Source organism: Eptatretus burgeri, chromosome 8 (assembly GCF_056783735.1).
Source record: "Eptatretus burgeri isolate ZD-2024b chromosome 8, Ebu_testis_v1, whole genome shotgun sequence".
In the NCBI taxonomy this organism is placed as follows: domain Eukaryota; kingdom Metazoa; phylum Chordata; class Myxini; order Myxiniformes; family Myxinidae; genus Eptatretus; species Eptatretus burgeri.
In genome coordinates this window covers 9,549,946-9,569,562 of record NC_140968.1, presented here as the reverse complement: position 1 = coordinate 9,569,562, position 19,617 = coordinate 9,549,946, and the positions used below count along the sequence as shown (strand labels likewise).

At 44.3% G+C, this 19,617-nt stretch overlaps 1 protein-coding gene across 1 annotated transcript in view; it reads right to left on the bottom strand.

Annotated features, from left to right (window-relative positions):
- Positions 1 to 1,105: 1,105 nt before the first annotated feature.
- LOC147021063 (fibroblast growth factor 10-like) overlaps positions 1,106 to 19,617 on the bottom strand; it is a 92,873-nt gene continuing 74,361 nt past the window's right edge. The window contains exons 2-3 of the mRNA XM_085890791.1: positions 8,568 to 8,671; positions 1,106 to 4,442 (exon numbers count right to left, since the gene is read on the bottom strand). Coding sequence (XP_085746917.1) covers positions 4,248 to 4,442; positions 8,568 to 8,671 — 299 coding nt within the window. The 3' untranslated portion in view covers positions 1,106 to 4,247. The remainder of the gene's footprint in view (positions 4,443 to 8,567; positions 8,672 to 19,617) is intronic.

Below are 19,617 nucleotides of genomic sequence, written 5' to 3'. Positions count from 1 at the left end.
CTACATCATCCAGGTGTGTCACCAGTAAATACAAGGCATTGGAATACTCTTCATTTTATATGATGACGAAGCAACTAAAGCTTCCCCAATCTTGGAAGTACCCAAGATTGGTACGCACTATGCAGCGACAGTGAGTTGCACCATGACAGGCACTGCCTGGCAGATAGCTTGGCATGTTGCTTGGCACCTTCGTGGCAACTCGGAGACCTGTCTGCGCATGTCACACGTGGAGCTTTTGTCAGGCGTCTCAGCAAGGTGTCTTCTCTAAGTGGGATGTGGATAGCAGCCAGATGCCAGCTGAATGTCAACCTTCCATTTGGGTCGCCGAGATGTCGCGCTTGGTGGATGTTATTTCGTGGCAAAGGAGATAAAGCCGGCTTTTGTGGAGCCCATGCGGCATAGGGTCAGGAAAGGTTTTTACTGCAGGAAATCTATTATTACCTCCTCTGGTTATTGTACATGCCAATGCGAGTAGAGTTAGGTGGGGAAAAATGCCCCTGGCCGGAAAGGTGAGGCAACATGACCCTCACTCCTTCCCCAAAGTAGATATATCCGTGAGGTCATTTGAAATGGTCTGCTTCACCGTTAACTAAAAGCTTTTTGGTGTGGACGTTCAGGATACCGATCCTGTAGGAGGAGGCTATATCGGGCAAGGAAGAGGCCATATTGGGAGGCTCATCTTGCCACCAACTTTCCTGCAAAGGGGTATCTTGTCCCATCATACTTTATACCTTATCTTTCATATCTTTCATATCTTTCATATATATAAGAACAAATATCTTTCACCTTTCCCAAAAGTTTCAGTGCCAAAAACACGGCGTCTATTCCAAAGGCGTTAGGGAACTCACCCACTCCTGGAAAGACAGTTCCACACCGGTTGGAAGCTTCACACAAATGGACAAATGCTGGTCAGAGACAAACACCTGTCGACATGGTCCTTTCGACCCCGAACACATATTATATTTATTTCACACCTCGCTCGATGAGGGTCATCCGTCTTGGTGGGAGTTTTAATCCACAAGGTTTTTATTCCTACTCGCCTTTCGTTAGGCCCTTTTCATTGGGCAGAAGGAAACACAGGAGTGCAAATCCAGTGTAAGTTCTTTTATATAATAAAATAATTTTGACAACAAATATAACTTGTACAATGAGGTTGGTACATAAACACGATGGTTATCTTGAGCAAAAGTACAATATAAAAGTTGTGGGGAATGGGAAAGGGGGGGGATTCATAACTCTTTTGACAAACATGATAGTACCATTATGAACAGGTGTCATCGCAATGTACAACAGGTACATACATCAAAGACTAGGAGCTGCTTGATAGGACAGCACTAGATGACTGTGATAAACATTATTTATCTTTTCTTGTAGTGAAAGCTCCGTGGTACGAGTAGCTCAGTATGTAGTGTATGAATCGTATCTACAGATAGGAGAGTCAATGGATGATCGTGTGTTCCACCTGCGTTTGTCGCTGATTAGCGGGCGCTCCGACGTAATTGCACTGTTGTCGCTCTTGGAACGTATGCGGCCTTTTTGAACTAATATAATTTATTATAATCTATGCATTCCATGGGTCTTTTATTTACACTGCAATGCAAAACTCTCGGAATACGTTGCAATATTTACACTGCGAAGTGTGACGTTCGTTATCGGAATAACGTCACGTGGCATGCAATCTTTCTTTTCAGTGTTGCAAACAAAACAATTATTTTCTTCTGTTTTTTTTTTGTTTTGTTTTGTTAAACATCCATATAAATTGTGGGTTATCTTTAAGGTGCTACATTTAAAAAAAAATAAAAATAAAAAGTACAATACATAGCAAAGATTGTTCGATGTTTGCGACCTACATGTGCAGCCATCCTTTTGTATAACGTTAAACTTACCGATTATATCGGTACATTTCAGGAGTAGTGTGTGACTGGGGAACTGAAATGGATGTTGAAGATCTTTTCTGTCGGGTTTATTGTCTAACTCTAACTGACTGAAGTGAGGAAAACGACGACAGGAGAGAGTTGTGATTACAGCGGACGCAATTCGATGGAAAAGCAACAATTGTCTTTCTCTTCCCAACTTGAATGCCAAAAAAAAGGGAGATGAAGACATCTTATGGCATCCAAGGATTTGTGCATCATCAAAAGCTAAAATGTGTGCCTGTATATAATGCTCATAACAACAACGTTTGTACATCCAACAGCTGCTGCAGGCAGGAGGGGGTGGTGGGAAGAAGTTTCTCAACTAATTCACCGCAAGGTTAATTCCGGACGGCGAAGCCCTCTCTCCATGTGCCATCCAGATGGAAATTTCCCGGGAATTGCTTCAGAGGCATGATGGAGATGGCAAGTGCTCTTCATCCGCAAAGTCATTACTTTTTCATCTGAGCAAATTACCCACAATTCTTTGCATGCCGCAAGCTGTCAAACCGGGCAATTGCTTTCGGGCTTAAGTAAAGGTGAGGTTGCATCACTTCTGGCAAATTTGGCTGGTTGAGTGAATAACTCGAAGACGGTCACGAGTTTATCTGTGCGTGAGTATCGTACCTGTACGTGTTGTGGTCCACCACAGTCTTCATCTTTCCTACCTACGGATTTGCCTTGAACTCAAAGCTGATCAGTACTGTAAATATTGCTTCCTCCAAAACTTTGTCACCATCATGTTTGCAACAACCGTGATGGATCTCGTAGTGTTACCCTGTCATCCCAGGAGGATCATTACGTGAACGCACCTATCGATTTCAATGGCCAGCTCCTGGAAGATGTTGAGTATATCCTGAACATCTACAGGCCTCACAGTCAGCAATGACTTCACCTGAGCTGACCGTATAGCAAAGCCGGTCTCTAAAGCCAGGTGTCCTCCGTCCTTCCAAGCCATTCCTTGATAAATCGGAACTACTCGATAGCTCAATGGAGTATTGTTCTCCCATATGGCCTGGCACCCCAGCATCACATACAACTCTCCTGGATTCTGCAGAATATAAAGCTCTCAACATTGACGTCTCTCATGATGAGGTCGAAGCACAACACCTGTTGCTTTCGCATTTCAGACAAGTCGGTGGACTCTGTTTTTTACTACCTCTACTCTGGTCGAGCTCCCTCTGCTGTCACAGCCGTACGACTTTTAACAGCTCCTCAACAATGCACGTATTCTTGCAGTAACCCTCCTCCTGGTTAAACCAAACCAGCGTCACTGCATACCTCAACCCATTTGTACCTCTTTTCTTCTGTTTACGGAACTTACTTCCAGAGATGGTCCAATCCCAATCCCCTCCCCCCCCCCCCTTTCCCACCTCTCTAGCATATTCAAGTTGGAAGCATACCACCATCTCGTATCACCACCCATCCTTACCATGGTCATTTCACTCGTTAACCCCCACTCCCAACACAAATCTCTTGATTGCAGGTTATTGGTTCCTCCTCTACTCTTTCTCCCCTTTTCATGTTCATTTTTTCATTTCTTTTTGTTGCATCTGCTTGTGGCCCTGCTGTCCCATTACAGTACATTGTCTTTTTTGGCCTCCGTCACCTTTCTCTTCCATCAACTGAGATGTTGTGGACAAGTCTAATGCCAGACAAAGTTTTGATCACCCCCCCTCCCCCCCAGTAGACTGGCTGCATGTACTGAAAATCTGTCCGAATAATTACCGGGATGTGCATGTCTCGTGAAGGAAGATAATTATAATGAGGGTGTAGTTCTATTGTACTTTTCATTATGAATGAAAATCGCCTTTTAAGGTGGGTGAGCACACCCTGGCCAACACGTATAGAACATATGTGTCTCTTGGGATTGTCCACCAGTTGGGGACATCATGATAGGAATGGATGTAATCATCATTATTGCTTTAATTTCTGGGCCTTCCACAACTTTTATGAGCTCCTTCTATGCAGTAGTAACTATGTCCTGTATAACTACAATGACGGTCATCATGGTGGTGCTTTCTTTAACAGGTCTCTGGCCTGATTTGTCTGGTCCCTCCTTATACAAAAGTTTACTGGAACTAAAACGAGAACAAGTGAACAGGTTTAAAAACATGAGATTGCAATAGAAAACCTATTAAAGCTTATCTCAAAATTACACAACTCTTAGAACAAGAACTGCAGAATGACAGATGGTGCAATCTCTTAGAATGTGAATAAGGTGACCGGCACCAGTCTAGTGTCTCACTGCAATCTTGAATCTCTTCCTGTACAAGTGGAAATCCACTGAAAGCCTTCATTCTGTACATGCCACAACCACTTGAGCCAAACTTTTCAGGTAGGCAACATCGGCAGGAAATGTGTGGATGGATGATTGGCCCGAGCTCTGGAGCCACGGCGTGGTTTGCCATCGAACCCAAGCGCCAGGTAGAGCTGCTGTCCGGTCTCTCCGACACGAAGCGCGCGGTACGTGTTGTAGCCGTTTTCTTGTATGCGTTCTCTGAAGTAGCAAGAATCGTCAAACTCCTTCTGCAAACAGGGACAGGTGACATTTTGTGCTGACAAAGAGGAAACATGTTAGGGTCTTTTGTCATATATGCAGCACGTGACTGCTGAGAGCACACCGCTCTAAGGATTGCTGCCGTCCCGCTGATACAGTGCCTCGTGTTTGGCAGTGCCAATTAATTGGAGGTTTTGGCAGGCATTTTTGGAATTTTTCTGGGGTTCTAGTGATAACTCACCTACTCTTCGTTGAAAGACACCATGGAAAACATGCTTGAATAGACAATCAAAAAAACGAAGAATCATCTGCCTTTTACTGCAACACTCACATCCTGCTCTTGTTCCTCATTACTGGCTTCCTTCCAAAACTGAGTTGGGTGAAATGCTTGTAACAGTAGAAACCATTTGTCATTGTTTATGCTTTCATGTTTTTGTTTGAGACAAGATGGATTTTAAAATACATATTTAATTTACTACCTCCGCCACCGAGGGCAGAAGGACGTTATGTTTTCCACCCCTGTCCATCTGTCCATCTGTCCGTCTGTTTTTGTGCAGGATATCTCAAAAAGTTGTGGACGGATTCGGATTAAATTGGGTGTGTGATAAGGATGAACTGGTTCAATCTGGGTGAAGATCTGGATCCGGTAATTTTTTTAAGCGATTCTTCACCATTCAGAGGTCGGGCTAAACCGATTATACGAGTATAGCACGATATGTCCCAAAAGTTATTGGGCCTGATATGTTCTACCGGATCAGGAATTGCTCTCGAGGTATGTGGTAGAGGTATATGCTCTTCCGAGCGCCCTTATAGTTCTTACCTATTTTAAAAAAATCTGTATACCGGGGCGCAAAGTCACGGTATACAGATTTATATACATCTGACCAGCCCTTTTGTTTAGTATATTGAACATTTTCCGTTTGAAATTTCCTTCTGTAATTTCCATTTCATAATTTCCATTATCCACAGAACACCCTGGTGTGGCCATTCAAAAAAGACTGAAAGTGAATGTAAAACCAGGACTGAGCTGCATAATTTAGTGGGGGGGGGGGGAGTTGACAGAGGAGGCATCACAACACACTTTTCCTGCTGGGGCATGTTGCCCCACTTTTCTCCATCACAAATGCAAACGAGAAGGGCACTCGGTAGAGCGCATACCTCCGCAACGTAATGCTTGATCCCTCAGAACATATCGGGTCCAATACATGTTTGAAATATCATGCCACACAGTACTATATCGTTTTTGGCCCCATCTCTCAATAGTGAAGAATCACTTTAAAAATTAAATAATTCTCGTATCCAGATCCGGATCTGGATATTCACCAAATGCTTGTCACACACCCAAACTGTCCACCAAGTAATTGTGCTATGTATTGGTTTAGCTCTCTGTCTCAATATAGCCAAGGAGACTGCTTCGGCAGCACCAACGCTCTCCAGAGAGTATGGTCCCAATGGATGGATGGATAGTCAGGTCGAGGTCGAAACAGTCTATAGTCAGACAAGGCAGGTCAAAGGTAAGTGTGCCACCTCTGCACCAATCTATCAGACACTAACATGAAATAAACCACCTTGTGACAAAGAAGAAATGTTCTGAAGCCATTTGAAATAAAAAAAAATCGTCTGTTGCTCTAAGTAATGATCAACTAGGAACTGTCTCTTGCATTCCACCTCGTGGGAGAGTTGTGTAGTTACATAGGTCACATGAACATTAAAACCACCCAGCGATAGCTGTTTCACCTTCTCACACTGCTTACCTTAGAAAAAAAGTCTCCAATTAATTAACCATTGGTTTTGAGCTTTTATTAAACAAAAACTCAAGTTGGCTACACTTCTGCAGTTTCCTTTTTCTTTGTTCTTGTCATTCACAGCACACTGAAAGAGGCTGAATGCCTTCACTATGTATTTGGAGAAAAGAGGAAGATCCCTTAACCCTCCCTCCCTGTAATAATCCTACATCCCATCACTGAAAACATCCACCAGCGGGTGAACTTCCTTCCCACCAAGGTGGAGAAAATCTTAGCCACTCTTGACCCCTCCACTGCTACTGCTCCTGATTTCATCAGCACTCTAACACTCAAAAAGTGTTCATCTGTTCTGTCTGCTGTAAATTACCTGCCATTTGCAGGTCATTCTCTTTGGGGGTGGGGGGGGGGCACCTGCCTCCGTCATAGAAAATTGCCAATGAAAATTGGCAAAAATGTGAACTATATCGGGGGTGATAATGACGTCATCGGTGAAGTCATATTCCATCCATAATTGGTTTAATCGAAATCCTTATCCTGAAAAATCTGAAACGTCATATTTCTGATCTATGAGCCGATGTGAGTGAGGAATTAAATTTATGATGTCATCGCTCACGTGGTCCGGGAGCCATATTGGATTGACAATAAAAACGTTTTTAAAAAAAAAATCATCTTCTCCACAACCACTTAACAGATTGATGTGACACTTCATACATGTGATCGACTAGCCACGAGGAATATAGTTTGAATTTTTTTTTTTATGTATTCATCTTCATTGATGCAATTTAGCCTTAATGAGCACAAAAGTTGTGAAATATCCTAATAATTAATAATCGATAAAGCTATAGATAATGGCAATGTATGTGCCATAATAGGGTGCATCAATGATGTGGTTGTATGAGCCATAATAGTAGCGTCTTCAGTTAACGATGGTATTTTTGTTCAAAATGAGTGTGCAAGGCGAGACTACGCGTTCTACCGAGTGCCATTCTAGTTTTTATGTGTTTTCCTAACTCTAACTCTTCACCTTAATCCAGGCAGATTTTCACATTAGCCCTGCATGTGAATTAGGACAACCAGAGATGGTATCTCTCCCAGAGCATAACATAGTCCCTCGATATCAAGCACAAATCCTGTGCTTGATACACACCAATGTCTTTTCTTTGTCATTAAAATTTGATTTTGGCACATTTTTGATGACTCCATTGTGCAGGCCTTAATCCTTTGTCAGGCAGGATGTAACAGCATTCCTCTCCATCATTGTTGAGAAGATGAGAAACTGGTCTTTTACCTGGAGTATGTTATTTTTATCCATGAAAGACCTTCACTGTCCCACAATAACGACTGGCTGGCAAATCCCCAAATTTATTTCTCATATACTCTGGGAGAGGAAAGTACTGTCTCTGGTTGTCCGCGGCCTCAGTATCAGCTCTAACCTATCTGAGGCAGATCATATCTCCAAGCTGGTCTCCAAAGCCAGCTTCCACTGCAGATTTATCCACACGTCCATGTCCTTCCTCTGCTATCCTCAGCTGGTAAATGTGTGCAAGACCTTTATTCAAAATATCATGGAATAAGACTCTCCCCTGTGGACTGTTGCTGCTGTTGACCACCCCCCCCCACCCAAAACCCTTTCCTTGTTGCCCTCCCCAAATCAAAAATTAATGTTCACCTCCATTCGTTCACAACCCTCTTTTCTCACCCGTGGAACCGTCTTCCTGAGTGTGTTGTCTCGAGCTCGTCCCGACAACAGAATTTCAAATCTACTGGCCACCGTCAACTCGTGGTTTCTCTCATTTCAGCGATTGAGCTGCTGACATTCTATACCGACCCTTCACCTGCAATTCTTCACTTCCCATTGTGTTGTGGTGCATCCAGATGTTCTTGTCCGACTGCTTTTCCTTTCGCACACTTTGTGTCTGTTCACCCTTTGTCCCCTCTTATTCTGTTCTTCTGCAAGTCTCAGTGCCTGTATTTTTTAAAAAGTGAACTGTATCTGATAATTCACCTTATTTATTTTTTTATTTTTGAAGCAGTGTGATGTTAAGGATGTCGATGTAATACGTTTTGCGATTGTAACAAAATTCCAAATTCCCACTTCCATCTTGACAGCAAGTGGATATTGTGGACAACCCTCATCAAAAATTATCAAATGATCCACTTAAGGTTATAGGTGTGTCTTCGTTTCGGGAAATGGAAACGAAAATTTAGATACCTGTAACTTTCTTCTCCAATAGACATAATTATCTAGAAACCCAAATTGTCTCTATGTAAATGTGTATCATATAGCTCCACCCGGTGGTAGGCAGTATAACCTTAAACCTTGTATCTAAACTAAATTCCTTCTGCACAACAGCTCTGCTAGTTCATGATAAAACATCAGAATTTTATTCCAAGCTTCCTTGCTCTCACCGTGCCATAAATCTTGCCATGGCTGTTCATTGCCAAGAAGAAGCCGGTGTTGAGTCCTTTGATTGCCACGATTCCCACATCCACCGATTTAATTTCCATCAGTGCTGTGAAAAACGACACATATGTAAGTTACGTGGACTATAAGCCCAGTGCACCTGCTCTCCAACATGTTTTTGTCCATGCGACATCAGTCCAACCACCATGTTCATTAAAAAAAATATAATAATAACAGGCTTAAACTATTGTTTGATTTGGCCTGTTTTATAGTAAAAATTTCTGTCTGTGGAATAATAAACCATAGTTGTCTGGGTCCTTTTCATTGTTGATAATATACAAGCTTGTTTCCTCCAACTTTGGAGTCTCAGCTAATAGGGGCTCAAACTCGAGTACATATTGAGTGGTTCTCGAACAGGTCATTTTGAGATCATCTACCCAGGTCGTCCCCTGTCAGGTAAGCTGGGTGTGATTTACCGCTATGATTAGTGCATTCAATATAGACCTGGTTCTACGATTTTGAATGCCAATGCCGTGAGTCGCTTTCCACTGCTGGGGAAGTTTCACAACCCTCCACCACCACCATAAATGTGATATCTCTGATGGACCATCCAGATGATGGTCCTATCGCAGCCAGCCAGACAGGGACATAGCATAGGTGGGATCTGGTCTTGTTCAAGGTTCTCCAAGCTACTGAAGAGAGCTGAGAGTCACTGTACAATATCCACCCTCATTTGTATCTGTACAAAGCATCCCCCCAAAAAACTATTCTAAATAATGGTTGGCTGCTGTGGGGATGTCTTGTTCTTGTCCTACAACATGTGTGTATGGAAATGTTGGACGAGCTTCTCACAAAACCCAAAGTTATATCATTGATGGATGTCCAACACAAGCAGGTGGGTGTTGTCTAAATGTGCGTTTATTCAAGAGATAAAACACAAATGATACACTAACACACCTGCAAAGGCATTGCACACAGCAATCCAATTTTTCTCTGCTTCCCTTCTTCCTCTGCTTTCCCGTATATATCATATATGGTGTGAGTCGTCGCTTTCAACGAATCTCTCCCCTTCGTTGGTGTGCTCACTAAGCGTTGAGCGATGGCTGTGTAGTCCAATGTGGGACCCACAGCATCTCCTGCAAATATCGCAGGTATCGGCTGTTCCTTGCAGAGATTGAAGTTGGCGGGTTTTCCTTTCTTGTTTCCGCTGTCTCTTGATACCAAGTCTCCCACATTCAGTGGTCCAGGCCTTTGCGGAAAATACTGCGTCAAGCTGACCTGTTCGTGGCCTGATGTTCCCAGGTGGTGTCTGGAATGGCACAAGCCTTGAGTGTAGACTTAAGGACGTCCTTATAACACTTCCTTTGTCCACCACGTGACCATTTACCAATTTTAAGTTGTTCCATAGAAAAGCACTTTCAGGATTCTATGGTCTTTCATATGTGTGAGGTGTCCTGACCAGCGAAGCCGGGCTTGCATCAGGAAATACTCAATTCCTTGGATGCAACAGTGGTCTAGGATTGAGATGCGAGGTATTCTACCTTGCCAGGTGATGCCAAGAATCTTATGAAGGCATCACACATGGAATTGATCAAGGATTTTGATATGACGACGATAGAGTGTCCAAGATTCGCATCCGTACAGAAGCGTTGATGGGACAACAGCGCGATAGACACGAATATTGGTGTCCAGGCGAATGCCAAGAAGCACTTCCAGTCACTATAAATGGCCATGTGTGGCTGGCTGTGCCTCTTGGCTTGAGAAGGCTTGTGGCCCTCAAGAGAAATATCACCCGAGAGTCCAAAATTTCCCCAACATCCACAATCTGTCCACACGTCTTAAATCCAAGTACGATATGAATACTCGTCAGAGTTTTTACTCAACTCAACTTTTACAATTACCAACAAACTTGACAGAGCCATCTACTCGTGTAATGAACAATCCGTTCCATATTGAATCGTAGGTATCAAAGCATGAATCAGGAAACGAACACAATACATCGCCGAACAGTCGTTTGTGACAGAGTTATATTGGTGCCATCCAGGAATTGTGAAAATGAAGTATTTGACTCGCGGCAATGTCCGGTGGCGCAATCTTGACTCCAACATGAGACGAGTATGTTTGGCACTGATTCCCTTTGTCAGGGCCACAAGCTTTTTGAACCAAAACAAAAGCATTGTCTGACTCAACTTTTTGTTCTGCATCACTATTCTGAAGCGAAAACGTGTGATTTCATTGAAATAGTGAGTATTTTAGCTTCAAATTCGCGCAAAAAATGCTCAAATTACCCTAAAACAAGCTTTTTAAACCATCACTGCTCCAGTGAATGGCCCAGTAAACTTTAGTCATCAAGGACAACTTCATTGTCGTGGACCTCGGTTGATTCTTCGCCACTCATGATTTGTCACGCATGATCATTAATGACAATGAAACCTCTTTTCGAGTTACAGATCCACTTCATTCATGTGTCACAACAGAATAAAAGTACTTTGAACAACAGGCACGACGACGATCATACAAAGCCGATGGGTCAAACGGAACAGTCCAGAGCTGAACCTTCTGCTAACTTTTCTTGGAGAAACTGACGATTTTGGAACGATCTTTGAGAAAAAGTGGCACGACACAAACAGATTTATCGATGAAGTTAGCTCTGTTGTTGCATCACTTATGCTTCAGTCACATTTGGCTCGGCGGCCGTAGGGTCTAAAAAAAATCTACGGCCACTAGCAATTATAGGGCCACCGCAGTATTTCCACGGTCACACAATGTAACAGTCACATATGTTTTTATTTTTTGGGTAGCCGCACGGGGTATTTAGAAATTGTGGAGACCGAAAACATGGGGGTGCTGTACGGTCTTTGATTTGATGTCGCACGGTGACCTTTAGGGCGTCCCTGTGGTGGCCATAGAATTTTCAAGGCAGATGCAAGGTAGCCTCAAGGTGACCGCAGGGGGGCCCTAAGGCGAACGTGGAAATACTGCGACTGCCGTAATTTTTTGGGTGTTGGCAAAATTCATTTTTCATTGATAAGAGCCTACGGAAAATGCACGAATAACGCAAGCCCACCGTACGCCCTACGTACGGTCGACGTGGAACACATCTACGTCATGGCTACGGCTTGTCGAATTGCTACGGCCAAACTAGAAATGAAAAAAGTTATAACTCCGCGCTTTAATTCCACGGAGACCCCTACGGCCTGTAAAAGATAGCCATACGGCGTAGTAGCCACCCTGAGGCCACCTCAGAAACTCTGCAGCCGTCGTACGTTTCTGTCAATTCAGGGGGGGGGGTACGGCCGCCGTATCCTAGCCATAGAGCAAATGTGACTCATGCTTAAGCGCCGCCATCTGTGTGTGAATCTGGCTGTCGGTCCGCCTTCAGAGTGCGCTGGAAATTTGATTGGTTTAGAGTTTAGACGATGTAACATTTTGTCCACAAACTGCTAAACTGAAGGTTTTTGGAAGTGCAAACAAGACGATTCATGTTCTCCATTGTTCAAATATATAATTCAATTGAAATAAAATAAAAGTTTTAAACGCCGTCGGAAAAAACAAACAACCTTTGAATCGGAAGTTTACTGCCACTGATGAACCGTCTTTTAACACCATCTTATTTCACGAGTTAAATTAGTTTTTTGTACCTGTTGTTTGTGTCCATTATGAAGTCCCCCAAAACAGTAAGCTTCCTGTTTGAAATGACTTTCAATTTTGTTGGACTGACAGACGACAGACAGATAGACAGACTGAAGCAATTGCTACACCGCGAGTGCGTATGCGCACTCGAGACGAGATGCCGTGCAATTTGCCAAATTTGGGGCTCAAGTACTGCTAAACTGCAGGTTCCTGTTCCGGTTCATGTTCCGATAGTTCGTGTTCTACAGTTTTCAAATTATAAAATTCATTTGAAAGGAAGTAGTTCCTTGATCGGCGATCGACTTCTGTCGGACGGTGAGCAAGATCAAAAACTTGAGTTTTATTCTTTACCACCTACACTTACACACTGTAGCACCAATTCATCAAGTCTGCTTCCGCTAGTAGGTACGTACATCAAGTGCCATGTTTTCCATTCGGAACAAACTAGCAAGAGATGAACCTTCAAATCAATCCTCTGATTCTGGATCATTTGCTTGTTTGTTTTTCTGCACTCTGTTATGTGTATGGAATTGGTCACTCGGTGTTGTAACAGAGTTAATTGTGGTTTCAAAGAAGGACCATATTATTTTCAACACTTCGCCTTAAGTAAGCTGCTAATTGTGGGTTTGTTCATGAATTGTAGGGTTGGCAAGACAGCCTGGATGTACGTACTCGCACATACCTGTCAGCTGTCTAGCCTGGGTTTGAATGGTGACCTTGCGATGAACTGCCTGCCGAGCCGGTGTTTTGCAAGCAAGGTGATGCATCATCGTGTGCTGCGGTCCAATCGGGACGTTAGGCTGGTGAAGCAGTCCGAAAGCACGAGTTGTCGGTTGGCATTAAAAAACAAAAAAATCCCTCGGTGGCTTTTGCGAAGAGGAGGTGAACTGTTATGGGCACCCTCAACAAATTACAAATTCCTGCCACTTTCAATAAACTAACAAACTTGGCCAGCTAGTTCATGAAAGACTTTTGCCAAAATCTTACACTGGCCAATCCCACGGGACGATGGGACTAACTGGCGCCATTAAAGAAGTACTAGTTGAACGAAATGGCGTGTTGCATAAACTTTACTCCAAAGATGATTTTTGTTGCGTGGCTCAAGTAATTATTAAATGCATAAATGTCTTTGTCAGGATACTGTAAAACTTTGGTTTGATTAACATTTAAAATCCAACATCTCTTTTTAGTCAACAACTCTCTCTGGCTATTCTCAGAGAGCTGCCTCAGCACCGGCGAGTCTGGCAGGGACTGCAAGCAGCCATCTCTCTTCAGGACTGGTCTCCGATATCTAGTACCCCTGATGTTAACTCAGTCTGGGAATTCTTCCACCAAATCTCTCTCTCTCTTTCTCTCTTTCTCTCTTTCTCTCTTTCTCTCTTTCTCTCTTTCTCTCTTTCTCTCTTTCTCTCTTTCTCTCTCTCTCTCTCTCTCTCTCTCTCACCTCTCTCCACCTCTCTCCACCTCTCTCCACCTCTCTCCACCTCTCTCCACCTCTCTCCACCTCTCTCCACCTCTCTCCACCTCTCTCCACCTCTCTCCACCTCTCTCCACCTCTCTCCACCTCTCTCCACCTCTCTCCACCTCTCTCCACCTCTCTCCACCTCTCTCCACCTCTCTCCACCTCTCTCCACCTCTCTCCACCTCTCTCCACCTCTCTCCACCTCTCTCCACCTCTCTCTCTCCATCTCATCTTCAATTACCCCATCTTTCTTCCCACCCATGGTGAGGCAGTTGCTCTGAAACAACTTGCAAACAACAACCACATGGAAAGCAAACCCGACTGAAGGAAACCTAAGATCGTTCCACAAGGCTCACAACAAGTGTGTGTCCACTCTCAGGAGAGCCAGAACACAACATCTGTCCAACCTCAAGGATGAACTTTCAAACTTCACCCTCCTCTAAAACCTGGTGGCACCTCATTAGGTCTGTCTCTGGTGTATGCTCCCCTCCAATCCCTTCCCTCACTTCAAATGTCACCACTGCCGACTTCGCTCGTGAGAAGGCTGAATACCTCAATTCTGTGTTTGCTTCCGAATCTTGTGTCCCCTTGCCCTCTGTACCAACCATACCCAGTCGCACCCAACTGCTTCTTGACTCTGTTTTTTTTTTTTTGGATGATCCATGTGAGCACGTGATTTCTATGGATTTGAATGTTATTAGTGATAGTGATATCAGATATCTTTTGAAAATGGGAGCTAGGGAACCAGTGACTCGGCCATGGAGTTGTATTAAATCTTCTATTGTTGCTTCTGTTCCTAAATTTGTTAGTAAAAAGTTTAGGTTATCTACAAATGGTTTTAGTACATGGTATTTTGTCGAAATGGGTTGTCGAAATTTTGGACAACAGGATTAAGTTTTTTTTTTTTTTTAGTCGTAGAGGCTGGTTTTCTCAGGATAGGTTAAGACTATTGTTGAATAAGCTTAATGTTCACAAGGATATTCAGGATCTGCATGACAAGTATGTTATAGCTCCGGCGGATAAAGCAGCCATTTTGTTTTGTAGTGGTTTGTAAAACATTTGACATAGAGGTTTTATTAAGGAAGTTAGGAATTGATAGAGTTACTTTTACTAGTAGTATAGGAAATAGCACATATACATATGTTCCATGTCAAAAGCCTCTCATAGACATTATAGCTCAGAATCAGGAAGTTTTGAGTAATAATTTTAACATTAAAATAATAGGTAAATGGACACATGAACATCCCATCTGCCATCCCCTACCCTTTCTAAACCCCTGCTGATCTTCTCTGATCTCCATCTCGACACTCTTCCTTATCCTCCCATCCATAATCCTCTCCAGCACCTTCATTGCATGACGTAGGAGCATCATGCCCCGATACCTCCACGGATCTTGAATATCGCCCTTTCCCTTCCATGCCGGCACAATTAACCCTATCCTCCAATCCTCCAGAATGGGAGGATACGCGCACGCCATTGTCGACACAACACCACTCGTTGAGTGTGTTAGTGGACTCGTCCAGCCGATAGTGCGGACTGCCTACGGACTGGGCCAATGCTGTCTCCGGAGGGATCAATCGTATCACTAACTTTGCTTCAAGACAAAACGAGTGTCGTGGAAGGTCCGAAACAGAGGAAGATTACCGACTTCTTTTCGTCTGTGAGTGCCACACACCATACCAGAACGACAGATGAGGAGCAACAGGGTTGGCCTGCAGGATTGTCGCCGTGTGGTGTGATATGGAGACGAATTTCCATCGATCAAAGTCCTACTCCATATTGGATGTTCCCTCCCTGTCGGCTCCATGTGAGGCTGAATGCTCATTTTCTTGCCTGTGGCACCTGAAGACATACCTAAGAGATTCTTTGGAGAAAGTCGGATGACATGTCTGGCCCTCATGAGGACCACCACCAGACGGCAGCAAACATGAGCCCCACTGTTGATTGTGTCAGGAATTTTGAATATGGGAATGGCATCAGCACAAATTGTCCAACACTTCACTGAAAGCGTGGGGTCTTTCTTGTCCAACGAACAACAGCATATCCAAGCTGGCAGATGTGTCCCAGCATAACATCTCATTGATGGAATTCCCTGCCAGTAAAGCACTGAGGACGCAGCTCATCGTTGGGTCAAGAATCGAACCCAGACTAGACAGCTGAAAGGTAAACGTGCTCCGCTGAGCTATCCTGCCAGCCCCATCCAAACTTTTCTTTTTTGCCTTGATTGATTTTCAGAAGTTGAAAAGGTCAATGTATTGCTGTGTCAGAGGCTCCTGAACATGATATGCCTCGACCCCATGATATCCGCAAAAATCCAAACGATCTTTCATCTAAGGCCCACTACACTGCGGAAGAGAGCTGTGGTGACGTTTTCACCCCCAACACTTAAATAATTGGAAATAATAGAGGTTGTATAAGCGGAGGAATCAAAACTGCAGGAGACGCCCCTTAGAATTAAAAGGGGTTTATTTCAAATCGATACGGAGAGAAAGGTGGACAAGATGCTCTGAAGAGACGGAACAAATCAAGCAATCGACAACACAAATAGGGATAAGGAGGGCACACAAACTCGAAAAGGAGAGAAATATTTAATCCTAACCCCAGAAAGTGTCACAGAAAGGAGACTGTTATGAGTAACAAAGGGGCAGGTGAGGTATTGTATGGGCATGGGCTTGTTGGGGCCCCATGACAAGGAAGAGACTGGAACAACGTGGGCCGCGAAGGCGAGGACCGGCGAAAGCAAGGAGCGATGTAAGAGATGCAATGTGACGCAGATTCAAAATGATGATCCCCAGAGGTCAGGGCTTGTGTGTCTGCTCTCCTGCACAGTGCCAATCGCACCCCATCACCCTGTGTTCCACATCCCTCTTATCCTCCCGACGTTTGAGACTACCTCTCCAAGTCATGGGTTCTGTCATTGGCTGCCCGCCGGCGTGGGTGGCACTTTGCACTCACCGTCAAGCCCTGAAGGACGTGACCACATAAAAACGTCTGATACCCCTTCCGGGCTTCGATGGCGTATTTTGCCACCATGGCCTACTTGCAGATGCCAACACTTTGTTATGGTCCTTTGGAAAGCATGTGGTGCTTTCCGTGTAGTTTTGTGCCCAATTCTTTACCTGGCCTCACCTGCACTGGAGGTTCGACACAATAAATAAAATCTTGTCCCAGCTATACTGTCTATAAATTACATATGTTGCCTCCTCAGAGTCACGTTTTACAAGGTGACAGTAACTATCGGGGATGCCTCTTCACAGTGGTTGTACCCCGCAATGCAAGTTGGGGCCAAATCTTCCCCATTTTTCCCTTCTGCCCGGATTTGTCAGGGCATCACAGTCATGGTCAGAGAGCCGATTGGTCTCCATGGACCCTCTCTCTCTCTCTCTCTCTCTCTCTCTCTCTCTCTCTCTCTCTCTCTCTCTCTCTCTCTCTCTCTCTCTCTCTCTCTCTCTCTCTCTCTCTCTCTCTCTCTCTCTCTCTCTCTCTCTCTCTCTCTCTCTGTCTCTCTGTCTCTCTGTCTCTCTGTCTCTCTGTCTCTCTGTCTCTCTGTCTCTCTGTGTCTCTGTGTCTCTGTGTCTCTGTGTCTCTGTGTCTCTGTGTCTCTGTGTCTCTGTGTCTCTGTGTCTCTGTGTCTCTGTGTCTCTGTGTCTCTGTGTCTCTGTGTCTCTGTGTCTCTGTCTCTCTCGCCCTCTGCTGGCTGTTGGTACGTTGTGTGTACTATCATGGCCGCTCCTTGCTTCGTGTTGTGAGTACCCCTCCTCTGCTGTGCTGTTTGGTGTTTCCACTTTCCCCATTTTTCGTTTCCCATGTGTTCGTTTTCTACTTGTGGACTTTTCCCGTGTTTTTTTTCTTTCGGAGAGAGAGGAGAGAGAGGAGAGAGGGAGAGCCCACGGTCTCGTGTCGAGAAAATCATAGGCCGAAGGCCTGTCATGGCCGCCGGGGGGAGGTTTTTCTCGTTCACTGCGACCTTGTTCTTTGTTAATTCTTAACTTTAATCGTTGATTTCTTGGTGTTTGTGAAAACGCCTTATTTCTCTCGGTAAAGTTTACTAACTTGTTTTCTTGAGTTAGAATGGCGGGTGAACGTTTCCGTGTCGAGATGTTAGTCACTAACTCGTAAACACGATGTGTTTTACTTCCCTCCCAGTGCGGTGGAACTGAACGATGTGCTTCCCGCCTTCCTTAACATCGTTGGGTTACATAATGTTCGTGCTGCTTCTCGCATGAATAAGAAGTTTGTGGTGTTTGTGTCGGAGGAACACATGGTCGCCATGGTGATTGAGCATGGCCTGTTCATCGAACCGAACACTTACCTCTCTGTGTTCGCTTTACAGGCCCCAACAGTTAAAGTTAATATTAATAATATTCCACCATTTATAAGGAACCAGGACTTGTGTAACCAGTTAAACAAGTTCGGTAAGGTTGTGTCGAGGATCTCAATGGTGCCGATGTGTCATGTTAGCGATAAATTTACCACGTCATGTCCTTTAAAAGAGTGGTTTATATGATACTACCTGGAAATGGAAAAACACTGAATGTTGTACTCGGTGTAAAAATCGACGGGTTTGAATATAAAATGTTTTCCTCCTCAGAGGTTATGACGTGTTTTGGGTGTGGAGCTTAAGGGCACGTGAAGAGTGTTTGTCACAACGCGGTTACACCGCAAGATGGTGAAGGTGCCGTGAGGAACGATTCTTCCTCACCACAAACTAATGGGGAGAAGGTGAATCGGGAGCCTAACCCCCCCCCCCCCACCGGCTGAGGTGTTCGACGAATTGGACTCGTCCACCCCGACCGGCGTTGGTGAGAGGGGGTGTAATGGTGACGTAATTAATCCACCCCCACCAAACGAGGAAGTGAAAGTGGTTGCTTCCTCTCCTTTACCATCCACTGTCCAGGACAGTGTGGACGATATGGAGGTATCTGTTACGGATACCAGGAAAAAAAGGCCAAAAACGGTCAAATGTTGATGCCTTTGATGCTTCGGAGCAGAATAAGGTCCAGATCGTGTCAGGCTCGGTGGATCTCCAAGGAACGTCTCACGTTGGAAACCCCTTGGTGGTCCCGGAGTCGTGTGCGGATGTGGAGACTTCGCTTGCTCCACTGGCCGACTCCGAGCGGGATACAGAGAACGGTGAGGTATCTCAGGATGTTTTAAGTGTTTGTCCTGTTAGCCAAACTTGTTCGGACGAGTTAACAGCTATGTCTGTGTGACAGTGATGGAGAAATAGATAAAGGGGAAAATCGCTGTGAGTTAAATGTCAACCCCTCCCTCACAGATGATGATGTTAGGGTTGTCGAGGGGAAGGACATGGACAAGGCAAATTGGGAGGGGAACGTAAACAGAGCAGAACTTTCTGTTGAGCCAAAAGTAAGTGTTCCACAAGTAATAGGAGAGGCCATCGATGAAGCACTTGATTCAGATGAAACCTCTTCTACCCCACATTTTAGTGCTTTAACCTCTCAAGAGGATGAAGGGGGAAACAATACAACCTTCATGTCTCAAGAAAATGTGATTAAATTCCTGGATGAGACATTCAGGAAAAGATACGTAAAAATCAAAATTTACTTCCCGAATTTACATGATTTCATTAAAACGGCAAGGAGTGTGATTCGTGAACCTTATCAGGTTAACATGTCAGATCCTCAATTCCAAAGGTTAAGGAAATGTGTTACTCGGGCTGGTAAAGAGCTTCAAGAATAACTAACAGAATGGAGTTAAAAGTAGCATCCCTGAATATCAATGGAGGCCGCAGTTGTGTGCGTCACCTCCAGGTATTTCTGCTCTTCCAAAATGAAAAAAAGATTGATGTGCTAATGCTAGAGGAGACGCATGCAAATCAGTCTTGTGAGGATGAGTGGTGTAAAATCTTTAAAGGTTGTCTCTTTTTCTCAAGTGTGCTTGTTGAGGCCAAGGCTGGTGTGGCAATAGTGTTGCATCCTCGACTCCAGCCTTCGGAG